Raw genomic sequence first — 13785 nt, forward strand, 5'->3', positions numbered from 1 at the left:
CTGTGCATGTGCATAATGGTGTGTTCTTTCAAAAGCGTGTCGGCTCCGGGGTCTGCCCCCCCTCCTCCCGCCCCCGCCACCACAAATCACGCTTGGGCGCGTCGACAAATGACCTTCCTCTTGCCAGAGGAGATTTAAATATGCTCACCTTCATTATTATTGATTGTTTGATTGCATTTTCTTTCTCCCGGGTCATAACATGCAACCTGATTCTTATTTTATTATTTTCTCATTTTCCGTCTGTCTTTTTTTTTTTTGTTTTTCTTGTTTGCTTGGTTTTATTTTGCGAGTTGGAAAAGCGTCCTTGAGAGCACTCGAGCGGAATGCTGCCAATGGAGACGCCATTTCTCTTTCTGCCTTCTTTTCCTTTTTGAAAAAAAAAATAGATTGCACTATTGTTTATATCAAATTTTATTCAATAAAATAATGAACCGGAGGTCGACCGGTTAGCGCGTCGGCTCACAGTGCAGAAGTGCAGGGTTCGATTCCGTGGCTGTGTGGGTTTTCTGCGGGTACTCCGGTTTCCTCCCACATTCTAAAAACATTCATGGCTCAGTGTGAGTGCGAGTGCGGATGGTTGTTCGTCTCTGTGTCCCCTGCGATGGGCTGGCAACCGGTTCGGGGTGTGCCCCGCCCGCTTACTCCCCGAAGACAGCTGGGATAGGTTCCAACACATCCCGTGACCCCTCTTGAGGAGAAGCCGGTCAGAAAATGGATGGATGGAAAATAATGCGTCAAATAAAGTGACAGTTGATATGATTGACGGGGCCACCTTGACAGTCCCGACGTGACCCCGGTTTGCGCCACTCGAGCTGCGCCATAGCGACTCCAATCGGAATTGAGCGGACTGGAACCGAATCTGCTCGTTTTATCGTATCAACCTCTCCGCATGTACACGTGAAAAAATGTTATTTCGTCAAGTGGTTGGACGGTATTCTAAGCAGCCCTTCGGTACTCCAGGTCTCTTCCGCACGACCTGTTACGCGAGCCCGTTGCATACAAAGACTTTACAGGACTAATTAATCCACTTCACTTGTTGGTCTTGATTTGAGAACCGTCCAATGATTCATCGTTGGTATTTGCGCATTGTTGTCGCCGCGGTACGCTTCGCTTCGCCTTGGGAGGATTTGAGGGCCAAACGCATCGAACCCCCATTGACAACGGCACACGCGCAATCTCATCTTGTTGCGCTGGTGTGTCGTGTTAAAATGGAGTGTGTGGAACAGCCGCCTCCTCCCCTCTCGTGTTTCTTCGTCTGCCGAGGATGACAACGATGTGCCGCAGGGTACGAGCTGTTGTCGGCGCCGCCACAATGTTCCCCTTGTTTAATTGAGGACAATACGCGCAGCAGGCAGTCGGCGACGAGACAAGCATGCAGATCACACGGCCGCGTAAGCGGACGTGTGCAAAAAGAAGAAGCCCAAGATGACAAAGTAGAGGAACGGGCTTTCTCAACTCCTTTGCTCCATAAATAAAAAAAAAAAAAAAAAAAAAAAAAACAATGGAGTGTGTGGAACAGCCGCCTCCTCCCCTCTCGTGTTTCTTCGTCTGCCGAGGATGACAACGATGTGCCGCAGGGTACGAGCTGTTGTCGGCGCCGCCACAATGTTCCCCTTGTTTAATTGAGGACAATACGCGCAGCAGGCAGGAGGCGACGAGACAAGCATGCAGATGACAAAGTAGAGAAACGGGCTTTCTCAGCTCCTTTGCTCCACGATGACAAATAAAAACAAAAAAACCTTGAAGGAAACTGCTAAACGGACTTTGACGCTGAAGTCCTGAATGACAGCGGAACTGCCAATAAGTCCTCAAATCTCAGAAGTCTTCTTTGGAGCTCACGAGACTGCCGCTAAACCGCACAAACACAAAAATCTTGCCAGTGAATCGTGAAAAATGGAATAAACTGAAACTACTAAAGCAAACATCATCACAGTGTGCCAATAAATCTCACAAGATTACCTCAAATCTTGGCCTGCTAAACACACGAAGACCATAAGGCCGTTTTTGTCTGGATTTTGCCCCTTCCCACGGACAAAAAAAAATTCCCAAGATTAGATTGGAAATCTGATACGACGTCCAGCAAATCACACGCAGCTCTCCTGAGCTCTCCAAGGACGTCACGAAATCAACCCGACTTGCGCTCGACTACTTGAGAATTTCTCCAATCTCATGATGACGACGATCACGCACTTTCCACTCCCGCATCAAGAACACAACCCGTTCGGCATATTTCCACCTCCGTAATATCAATAATGGCCTGCGTCCCTCTCTCACCCGTCACACCGCTGCGATCGTTGTCCACGGTGTCGTCAGCTCCCGTTTTTATGGTTGCGGTTCGCTTCTTTTCGGTGGCCATCACAAATTGCTCCAGAAACTTCAACTGGATTCTTCAAATTCTTCATCAGGAGAACCCCCTCCTTTCATCACATCACCCTCATCGTCCGACAGCCCTGCCAAACTTAGAATCAACTCCAAAATGCTTCTCTGTACGTTTAAAGCCATCCATAACCCTGCCCCCCCCCCACCCTATCTCTCTGATCTTCTTCAAATTTCCGTTCCCTCTCGTTCCAACAAAAATCTTGCCAGTGAATCGTGAAAAACGGAATAAACTGAAACTACGAAAGCAAACATCATCGCAGTGCGTCAGTAAATCTCACAAGATTACCTCAAATCTTGGCCTGCTAAACACACGAAAACCATAAGGCCGTTTTTGTCTGGATTTTGCCCCTTCCCACGGACAAAAAAAAATTCCCAAGATTAGATTGGAAATCTGATACGACGTCCAGCAAATCACACGCAGCTCTCCTGAGCTCTCCAAGGACGTCACGAAATCAACCCGACTTGCGCTCGACTACTTGAGAATTTCTCCAATCTCATGATGACGAAGATCACGCACTTTCCACTCCCGCATCAAGAACACAACCCGTTCGGCATATTTCCACCTCCGTAATATCAATAATGGCCTGCGTCCCTCTCTCACCCGTCACACCGCTGCGATCGTTGTCCACGGTGTCGTCAGCTCCCGTTTTTATGGTTGCGGTTCGCTTCTTTTCGGTGGCCATCACAAATTGCTCCAGAAACTTCAACTGGTCCAGAATTCTTCATCAGGAGAACCCCCTCCTTTCATCACAGCTCCTCCACCTCTGTGTACCCTCCGCCCGTCTCAGCCGGATGGGGGGGCAGCAGAGCTTTCCGCCGCTCTGCCCCCAAACTCTGGAACTCACTTCCACCCGACATCCGTAATATTGATTCTCTTGCCACGTTCAAATCCCATCTCCAAACCCACCGATTCAAAACCGCATACTCGGTTTAAATTCATCTCTTCTCTTATTATTTATCATCTTATCTGTGGTTTTATTGTTTTGTTCTTGATTGTAAAGTGTCCTTGAGTGTTTTGAAAGGCGCTTCTAAATAAAATGGATTATTATAATTAATATTATTATTATTATTATTATTTGACGTGTCTTGATAGGAGCCTGACCGGGTGGCTCATCTTAAAACGATGTTGGCAAATGCCTTCAGCGGGTAGCATTTGCAAAGAACCACATCACTCCCGTCCTGAATTGTGGAAAATTTTCTTCTCCGAGTAAATGAGAACCATCAATTCGGATTTTTTTTTTTTTTTAAATCCACTTGATGTCCACATTGACCCGAGGATGAAGAAGACTTAGGGAGTCGGAAAGTTGAAGCATGGGGGCGGGTGGAGGAAAAACCCACTAACAAAAAAAGAAAACGAGGAAGCCATGGGACCTTGGAGGCAGCAAAAACAAATCAACACATCATGTTTCACTTTCTCTCTCTCTCTCCCTCTCTCGCACGCACGCACGCGCGACGGTCAGAAACAGTGATCAGATGTTCCATATCTTTTGTTTGGCCTCCAGAGAGGCGCCTTTGAGCCCACAACATCCATCTTGTTCTTGGCCCTGACCTTAGTTTATACACACACACACACACACACACTCACACGCAGCACTTGGCCTGTAGGCTGTGTCGTTTTTTTGTGTTTTTTCTCTTCCCCCCGCCACCCCCCAGCTCGTGTCGGAAATCGATGCAAGTGGAGCATCTGTCTTGACAGCAGCTCATCTCAGATCTCTGTGTGCTCGTGTTGCTTTCACATTCCCACTAGTTTATTTACTTTTTTTTTTTTTTTTTAACTATCCTCTCTCTTTTCTTTATTTTCCACGTTGACTTGATTTGATCTCTGTTAGTTTATCTGTCAGCTCGCCCATAGAAGACCCAATCATTTGAACCTAATCTAAAACCTTCGGACAATTTTTGTCATTTTCACTTCAGTTTTACACACGCTGAAATATATTCCATTCATTTTGGATAAATCAGCAGTGTTAGTTTGTCTGTCAGCTCACCCACAGAAGACCCAATCAATTTTTGTCATTTTCACTTCAGTTTTACACACACTGAAATATATTCCATTCATTTTGGATAAATCAGCACTTTTATTCATTATTTTCTCATTAAAAACATTTTTAGATAAGTGTTCCTCTTTTAATTTTGTGGATTTTTGAAGGATTTCGAGTTTTTTGAAAGACTTTTCTTTTTTTTAAAGGTATTACCCTTTTCCAGATTTGACGTTTTCTCCCGATTTAGTGTTCCTCTTTTAATTTTGTGGATTTCTGAAGGATTTCGAGTTTTTTGAAGGACTTTTCTTCTTTTTTTTTAAACCCTTTTCCAGATTTGACGTTTTCTCCCGATTTAGTTTTTGTTTGAGAATTCAATTCACTATTCCACAATTTTTCTCCATTTTCAAACTGTTTTTTTTTCAGTGTTTCTGCTCACTTTTTTTGCACATATCAGTTCAGTTTATTTTTTATTGATGTATTCTTAGCAACTTTCATTCAAAAAAATCAAATTTTCAAAAAAAAATCAACATTTTCAACAAAAAAAAAATCTAATTTGACTTTGATTGTCATTATTAGGTTAGATTTTTTTTGTAAATATTGACCTTTTTCACAGATTTTTCTTGTCCGTGATTCCACAATTTTTCTGCTCACTTTTCTTGCACAAATCAGTTCAGTTTATTTTTCATTGATGTATTCTTCGCAACTTTTATTCAAAAAAAATCACAACTTTCAAAAAAAAATCAAAATTTTCAACAAAAAAATCAAATTTGACTTTGACTGTCATTGTTAGGTTAGATTTTTTTTTGGAAATATTGACCTTTTTCACAGATTTTTCTTGTCCGTTTTTCTTGTTTTTTTTAAACGAGTCATTTTTTTGGATTGTTTTTTTTTTCACAATATCACATTTTTTTTAATGTGTTTTTGAACCAGTTTTTGGGGAACCGTTTGGCCAAGTTTCTCCAGTCTCACTTTGCAGTTGTTGTTGTTCTTCGGCTCCCTCCTCTTCCTCCTTGTCTTTCTTCATCTTCTTCTTCCTGCTCGAGCGTTGCACTGTGAAAACACTTTGATGGAGCAAATCTGTCAGAGTGGAGTTACGCTGCAGCAGTAAATGACTATTGATTTTTTTTTTTCCTTACCTCCCTTTCCCGCACTCGTCCGTCTTTTTTTTCCAGCCAAACGGGCGCACGCGTATTAGATGGTCAGCTGACGCGTGAGTGGCGATCGTCGGCGCGTGACGGATCGTCTTCTTCCAAACTTTCTTGGAAAAAAATTGCAAAAGAAAATTGTGTTCATTGGTCAACTAAAGAAAATTCCCCCCTTGCAAAAAATAGTGAAAGTAAAATAAATCCTTAAAAAAAAGTGAAAAACGAGCAAAATGGGCAAAAATAAAAAAGGGAAAATTGAAAAGTTGTTTGCCAATCGTAAACACACTAATACGTGAAGAAATCTGTGAAAAGTGTTCATTTTTGAGGAAAAATAGAAGTGAAAATTCAACAGTTGGCTGAACACCATAAACCCACCCACCCATCCATCCATCCATTTTCCATTCCGCTTTATCCTCACGTGTGTGTGGGGGGGGGGCGCTGGAGCCTATCCCAGCCATTTTCGGGCAGTAGGCGGGGGAAACTGTGAACCGGTTGCCAGCCAATCGCAGGGCACAAAGAGACGAACGACCATCCACACTCACACTCACACCTCACGGAGGACAATTTAGAGTGTTCAATCAGCCTGCCATGCATGTTTTTGGAATGTGGGAAGAAACAGGAGTACCCGGAGAAAACCCACGCAGGCTCGGGGAGAATGTGCAAACTCCACACAGGGAGGCCGGAGCTGGAATTGAACCCAGTACCTGTGCACTCTGAGGTTAACGCCGTAAACTTATAAAAATGTTAAATATCTGTGAAATTGGTTCCACAAAACTGTTTTGGGTTTTTTTTCCCCCTCATTTTGGAGGAATAATAGGAATGAAAATTGAGAAGATGCTGACGATGATAACGGTGGTGGTGCATTTCAGTGCTGCTGCTGGGTATTTTCGTGTACACGCGCTGGAGGAGCTACAAAGGCCTGAAGGAGGGCGTGTACCACGTGTCGGCGCACCACGACGGCTGGGAGGACGTCCGAGAGAACGTCCTCAACTACGACGAGGAGGGCGGCGGCGAGGAAGACCAGGTACCGCATCGCGGCCAACTTGACATTGTCTGCAAGTGGAGATCCTCTCGTGGTTCCTTATGGACATCGTTTGTGTGCACTGATCCTCTGCATGGACTCCGTGATGCTTCCGCCATGTTGACCGCGCGCCTCCCCTGCGCTAAATCTAAAGGGAACGAGTCAACCCGCTGAGACTGGTCGGGAATCGAATCGGCTGTGTTCGCTCCCGCAACGGCACAAACGCCCGTTTCTACATGGGCCCGTCTCCAAAAGCAAAGAATAAAAAAAAAGTAAACTGTGGCTGTGAAAGGCTGTGAAAGAACTAAAAATTAAAACTCCCCCCCTCCGAAATAAACAGTAATTACTTTCAAACAAAGCATTTGTAAAATCTGGTAAAAAAGAAAAAAAACAAAAAAACATACTTTTAAAATTAAAACAGTGAAAGACGATCTCAAATATGTAAAATAAATAAATATAGAAAACAAAACAAAGAAAAAATACGATAAAATTGTCGATTGAAAACAGCAACAAATGTTGCAAAAAAGAATAAACATATAAATCAAACAAAATAGAATGGAATTATAAACCAAAAACATGAGATCTGTCCTGAAAATGTGCAAATAAATATAAAAAATGATTGAAAAAAAAATTTAAATTGCGAAGGAAATTTTAAAAATTGCTGCAAAAATACAGAAACACTGTCGGAAAAAAATAAGAGTAGATCCCCATGTGAAAAACAGCTCAAATCAAATATGAAAAATGGCCCAAATATGAAATGAATATACATGCAAGCATGCATACAAACTCAGTTTGTCTTCTCCTGCGTGTACTTGACCTTACTCCATCGTGCACTTGCAGCACAGGCACAAAAGCGCGCGTGTTCCTTTTCCCACAGACATTTCTTTACACATTCACACGTGTACCCGTGTTGACTGACGGGTCATCACACGTTGTTGTCGCTTTCACCAACATGTGTGTGTGTGTGTGTGTGTGTGTGTGTGTGTGTGTGTGTGTGTGTGTGTGTGTGTGTGTGTGTGTGTGTGCGTGATGTGTCATTAGTGCACGTCACTCACACACACCCACAAGCTGGATGCTGATGCTGTTGCCATGGCAACATCAAATCTCTACCATGTCTGATTGTTCTTGAAAACACACACACACACACACACACCTATGCCTCTTCACAGCGAAGGAGACAAGAGTGAACACAATTAACAGTGTTGGTGCGCGTGACGACGCTCAATTGTGCCCCACAAACACTCGACAGTCCTTCAAAGCCCGCCATCTATGCGCACACGCCCGTGTTGTTGTTGCAGAGGCGCAGATGTTGGCGTAAATTCAGTCGAGCGTTGTTATTAAATCCCTCCGGAAGCCCCCAAAAAGACCAAAAGGCTTTGAACTCATCATCGCGGCGACGCTCGTCCGTCCTTCAGCCTCCTCGCGGTCACTTTCCTCCCTGTCACATCAGCGCTCAGCGAGTGATTGGTCCCGCGACGGATGAGCATCCGAGCCAGAACTCATTTTGTGTCGGATGTCAACAAGCCTGACGCAAACTATTCGCTTTCAAGCGTCAACACAGAAAATAGCGTGAACTCATCAATATCGTAAGAGTGAATACGTGGAAAAATGCTCACACGTCGTGACGGCCTTTTGCCCCCCCTGACGCGGAAGCTTTCTCGGCATTTCTTAGCGAATGAGGCCCAGTGCGTGCGCTTGTTTGTGCAGAACGCGTATGACATGGCCGAACTCCAGAAGTCCCTGCAGCCCAGCCCGGCCCAGTCGGTGCAATATTGTCGTTCCCGGGCGCTGCACCACCCGCCGCCACCGCCGCCGCCGAAAAAAAACCCGTCGTCCGCCTCGGGGGCGTCCTGCGGGGCGCGGCGTGACGTCGCGCCCGCCCGCTTGCCGGCCCAGGGGCAGCCCCCCCGGCTGGGCCGGCGCTCGCTGTCCTTCTCCAGCCAGGATCTGGCCCGCTACCTGTGCGAGATCATCCGCGACGCCGACCAGCACCCGGACACGGGGCCCTTTGACTCGCTGCAGGTGTTCTCCACCGAGGGCGGCGGCTCCCCGGCGGGCTCGCTCAGCTCCTTCAGCTCGGCGGGCTTGGACGCCGGCGACGGGGCGGCCGACGCCCGGCGCGAGGAGACGCTCGGGGACTGGGGGCCGCGCTTCGAGAAGCTGAGGGCGCTGTACGAGCGGGCCGAGGCCAGTGACCTCTGAACTCCGGCCGCACGGGACCCTTTCCGGGGCGCGGCGGGTGACCTACCGGACAAACACGCACACGCTCACACACCGACTCTTGATGTTATTTGCCGCCAGGCGATTCGCCGGGGAACGGAACGTGGCGGTCGAGCTTCAGGACGACGTCTCGGGGTGGAGCGGCGGGGCGGCTGACCCCCGCCGTCGCCATCGTCGACGTCAACCGAGGTCCCGTAAATGTGAAAATCAATGGTTTTGTGTGTTTTGTTATACGCAGAACAGCAGAGACACCTAAAAATGTATTTTTTGCCTCTTTGCCTGTTTCTTGTTGTGTAAATAATCCCTTGACGGCCACTTTATTGGGTACACAATCAAGCATGTCTCTGGTCAACACCATCGCAAAAACGGTTCAATTGCGCAGACAATGCTGCGGCGCCTTTCTCGCCGGACATCCCAACGACTCAAAAATGGTGACAATTAACAATTCAACAAAAAAAAGCCGCAGGGAGTTAAGAAGTGTTTCATCTCCTCACTCGCTGGCCCGCCAATCAATGACGGCAAAAACACTTCGCAAAGGAAGGCGAAGGCGAGTGCGCGAGTGCACCCCACCGTTTGGCCCGGCATCAAAAAGAAATGAGAAAGCTTGACGATGTCATCAAGTGCCTGATTCGCTGGTCCGCCGTGAGCTTTGTCGCACACGCTAATGTGGAAATTTGATGTGGAAAAGGTGTCAAGGTTGCTCATGCTATTAGCAGTGGAAGGTTCCGATGTCGCACGCCGGAGAAGAAAGCCGCCAAAACAAGCGCGGCAGCTTCAAAAACAAAACAAAAAAAGAGAATCCCATTTTGGTTTTTTGTTTTTTTGTGGCTTGTCACCTGAAAAAAAAAACACTCCTTGATGTTTACAGAAATCATTGTGGGGAGGCGATATGGACAAAACTATTGAGACACGGCAAGTTAGGCAAAAAAAAAAAGAGACCAATTTTTGACAAATTTGCACCGAATTTGACTGTAAACCATTTTCCACTATTTTTACAATTTGCACTTTTTTTTTTTTGGTTTTGCTTTGTACAGCTTTCAAAATGTTCACGTTTTAACACGTACAGTTGGACCATTTTCACTCATTTTCTCATGCTTTTTCAAATTCACAATTTGCACTATTTTGACAATTTGTCACTTTTTTGAGGAGGAGGGGGAGGACTTTCAATATTGTGGCCATTTTTCACCCACATTTTCGCAAATGTCATTATTGAAATAGTCATTTGTCATTTATTTTCACTTTTCCTGGAGTTACACGCCCCCATGTGTGCGTGTGCGTGTGTGTGTGTGTGTGTGTGTGGCGTCTTAAATAACACGACCTTGATTTGTGAATCAAGCTGACTGTCAGCCGAGAAGAGTTTTCGCCCCGTCACCAACCACATGATGGATCGGCTGGGTGCAAATCAGCCGGCTCGGGCCAGGATGAATTCTCCGGGGTTTGTGAACTTCAGCTTGCGAGCAAGGTTTGACTTTTGGGAGTATTATTAAAACGAGACAGCATCCGAACACACACAGCCACTTCCCTCTTGTGATGTGATTTCGGCACATTCAGCAGGTTTGTCGAAAAAGTTGTTTTGACCTCGTTCAGCATTTCTCGCACTTGGCAGCGACTCAACAACAGCAAAAGGATGTTTGTGTAGACCATGTTGGAAAAGGTCGCCGTCGAGTTGGTTGCGCCGCCTCGATTAAGCTTGAGCGCCAAATTCATGCAAGCGTTCGCACGGCCATCGCTGGACGACGAGCCGTGTCCCAAGACTTTTGTCCATACGTTCAGGAGGGATCTTTGCGGGCTTTTGTTTTGGCTTTGTTTGTGAGCCTTCCGTTTCCTTCGGTGTGATGTTGATTGCGCACGCGCGCCGCTTCTTCACGCGGCCTTGTACATAGACAGAGAAACAGATTATTTATGTGACACGCTCGCTGTTGCCGCAAACGAAAGAAACGGGAGAGCCAAGTGGAAAACAATCAAGAAGTTAAAGAAAAAAAAAAATCATTTTCTAAAAAAAAAAAAAAAAAAAAAATCATCCACGATGATGAGCCTTGATAAGGTTTGTGCTTTGTATTTGCTCTCGTTTGTTTTCTTCAATCAAGCGCGTTTCTTTGCGCCACTCACGACTGCTGCCGGAGTGCAAATCCAAAATGGCCGAGCGTCTTTTTGGTGAGGGCGCAATAATGAGCAGCGACCGTGGCTGGATGCACAATTTTTTCCGTTTCATCTTAGTTTTCCACCTCGTTCAGCCTTTTTCACGTCGACTGTTTTTGATGAGCAATTCACAATCCTTATTGTTTGTTTTTTTCATCCATTTTGAAACATGCTCAGTATTTAACCTTTTCCCATCTTTACTCTTTTTGGAACACTTTTTACTCTTCAAAGACATCCTTTCAATATGCCCCCAAATTTTTCATTTCATACCCTTAATTTTTTTCTTAAATTTTATGAAATACTTTTAATTACTTTTATTGAATACTTTTATTTACTCGTGTTTGGAACAAATTTCCCTCTCCATATTATCCTTTCCCATCAAGAAAAAAATAGGAAAAGAAATTATTTTCCAATAATCAAAGATCATGGCTGTTTAAAAATATGCTTATTGTATTTTTTTTCTTGAGTAACATTTTGCATTATTGTAAAAAACATTTTTGGTCAAAGATGACATTTTCATATTTTTTCATCATTTTTGCAAGAAACATTTCACATCATTGTTTTCTTTTATCAAGAGCACCATTTTGAGGCGAAAATGTTGACTAGATTAGCCAATTCCCCGCCACCCCATATATATATTTTTTTTTAAATGGTAAAAATTAGACATTTGGATTCATTTTTTTCCATCATTTTTATTCTTGTTTTGAAACAAAAATCTTTTTTTTCCTCCCCCAAAAGCAGTGAACCTTAAAGTGTGGCACTCAACCAGTGTGTTGTGAAACATTAGTGTGCCTCGAAAGAAATCATCAGGTGTGTCGTGGGGGAATGGTGCACTGTCAATTATTGTCACCCCAATTGTTTTGTCCCCCCCTCCAAAAAATGTTCTTAATTTCTCCATGACAACCACGAATCGTAACGGGCAAAGGAATTCAAACGCTCTTCCGCCAGATGACAGAAAGTTTGCCATGTACCTGTTTTTTCCCCGTTTGCTAAGTGGCGTGCCGTGAGAGTCTCGTGGCGCTCAAAAGAATCATTGCTTACGTCACAGTTTTGGCATTTGAGTACAACAGCATTTCACGTTGAACAACTGCTTGTTTTCACTCTTTTATGAATTGACATTTGATTGAAATGGTCACTGAGTAACTCTTTCGCTGTTTCCTAATTTTATGTGCAGCGCATAATGCTGCCCACAATCATTTTTCATATTCTCTTGAGGAATAAAATCTGTCTCGTTTCTGATGAACACTTATGTCTCCTACCCTACTGTATTGGTCATGATGGTGATAGTTGAAATAGAGAGATTTTTTTTTTCCCGCTGTTTTTGATGTTCAATTTGAGAAGCACTGACTTAAAGCTCATTTTTACCACAATCTTTTTTTTTTTTTTTTTAGGGGACAGATGAATTTCCATTTTGCGTCATTTATCTTTCCGGCTCTTCACTCATCTTAATTTTCGAAAATATTTTATGTTCGCGCCGCGCAAGGGACGTCGCGCCCACTGATTCGAAAGCGCAAAGCGTCACCTCGTCGCAACTGGCGTCGTCAATGTCAAAAAAAAAAAAAAAACGTTTAGTGACGGCGATGCCGCCTGTCAATCACGTGCTGCGAAAACGTGCCACATTCTCCACTCGGTCTTTTTCTTCTTGTCAACTCCTCCGCAGCTGCCACAAAGCTTCTTTTCATACATGAGTGATGCACCGGCAACACTCGCTGGGACTATTTGGGATTGCCACAGAGAATCAGCACCTCAATTTCCTCACGGCTTCCATTATTCATGCCACTGTGTGCGTGTGCGTGCGATGATTGGAGTGCAAGGTCGAGGATTGGACTGATGAGAATAACGGTGGCGAGGGGGGAAGCAAAAACATGACAGAAATCCCAACAGGGCTCCCGAGCTGGGGTTCACTAACTGCTCGGGAGCACTTTTGCTCACGTCGCACGAGCTGTTTGGTGAAATTTAGCTGGTGCTTTCAAATCCAGAGTCTCCCACTTAAGACTGCGGCGGTCAACTCCGTTCAATCGCAGCCACTCGGCAGCATTTTCCTCGCAGTTCCGTAGCATCTTTAATTGCGTTTCACCGGCCGTTTGGTAGCTTTTCGTGAGTGGTTCGTGTTCAGCTGTTCAATACTCCTTAAAAAAAGACTATGCACAAATCTTTTAGCTAGCATTTTCAGTGTTGTACTGTTTGGTAGCATTTCCCCAGTTTAGACCTCAAATTCCACTCCTAGAGTGTAAAATGCTTCATGTAAACAAGCGAAACTCATTCAATGGCAGCCATTTTCCCAAAAAAAGAGAATCTTTTGAGTGCCAGCCAATTTGACCTTTTGGCGCTGACGTTATTCATCCTTTTAGACTGTCTCCACTTGAGAAAAGAATCTCCCTGTCACTCGCTAGCATTTTAAGAGTCATTGTTAGCAAAGTTAGCACCTTGATCGCATTGTACTAGCTGTAGAGTATATCTTGTCAGGGGTTTCCAGCTCAGATTTTATTACAAAACACTCCAGCCGTTCACTCTTTCAAAAAGGGAAATGATGGCCAGTCGCGAGCATTTTGCTCGCAGTTTAGAACTCACGTTGATCCACTCACTCGTATCGAGTAGTGGTCCACTGAAATATACTTTTTTCGAAAAGAAAATCACCAAAAAAATCATGAGCTGTTTGGTAGCATCTTCCTAACCGTCGAGGATTTCAAAAGGAAAGTCAGTGCCAATCACTAGCATGTTATTTGCCGCTTGGTAGCATATCGCTTGTGGTTGAGGCAGGAAAATACCGACTTGTTTTAAAAAAAAAAAGATAATTACAGCCTTTTCTCTTCACGAGCTACTTGGTCGCACAATCTTGCCAAAGTCTCAGTAGTTATTTACTCGCCTCTCAGCAGTAGTTTAGATCTCAAATGGTTGTAGC

General features: G+C 44.6%; 1 protein-coding gene and 1 long non-coding RNA gene across 2 annotated transcripts in view; one reads left to right on the forward strand and one right to left on the reverse strand.

Annotated features, from left to right (window-relative positions):
- LOC109524513 (neural-cadherin) overlaps positions 1-9678 on the forward strand; it is a 203442-nt gene extending 193764 nt beyond the window's left edge. The window contains exons 37-38 of the mRNA XM_019884446.1: positions 6373-6527; positions 8232-9678. Coding sequence (XP_019740005.1) covers positions 6373-6527; positions 8232-8726 — 650 coding nt within the window. The 3' untranslated portion in view covers positions 8727-9678. The remainder of the gene's footprint in view (positions 1-6372; positions 6528-8231) is intronic.
- Positions 9679-11195: 1517 nt separating this feature from the next.
- LOC109524616 (uncharacterized) lies at positions 11196-11634 on the reverse strand. The gene is made up of 2 exons (XR_002169986.1): positions 11377-11634; positions 11196-11344 (listed from the first exon to the last, which is right to left on the reverse strand). It is a non-coding gene; the product is annotated as an uncharacterized LOC109524616 (long non-coding RNA).
- Positions 11635-13785: the final 2151 nt, after the last annotated feature.

Source organism: Hippocampus comes, unplaced genomic scaffold (assembly GCF_001891065.2).
Source record: "Hippocampus comes isolate QL1 unplaced genomic scaffold, H_comes_QL1_v1.1 scaffold21, whole genome shotgun sequence".
In the NCBI taxonomy this organism is placed as follows: Eukaryota; Metazoa; Chordata; class Actinopteri; order Syngnathiformes; family Syngnathidae; genus Hippocampus; species Hippocampus comes.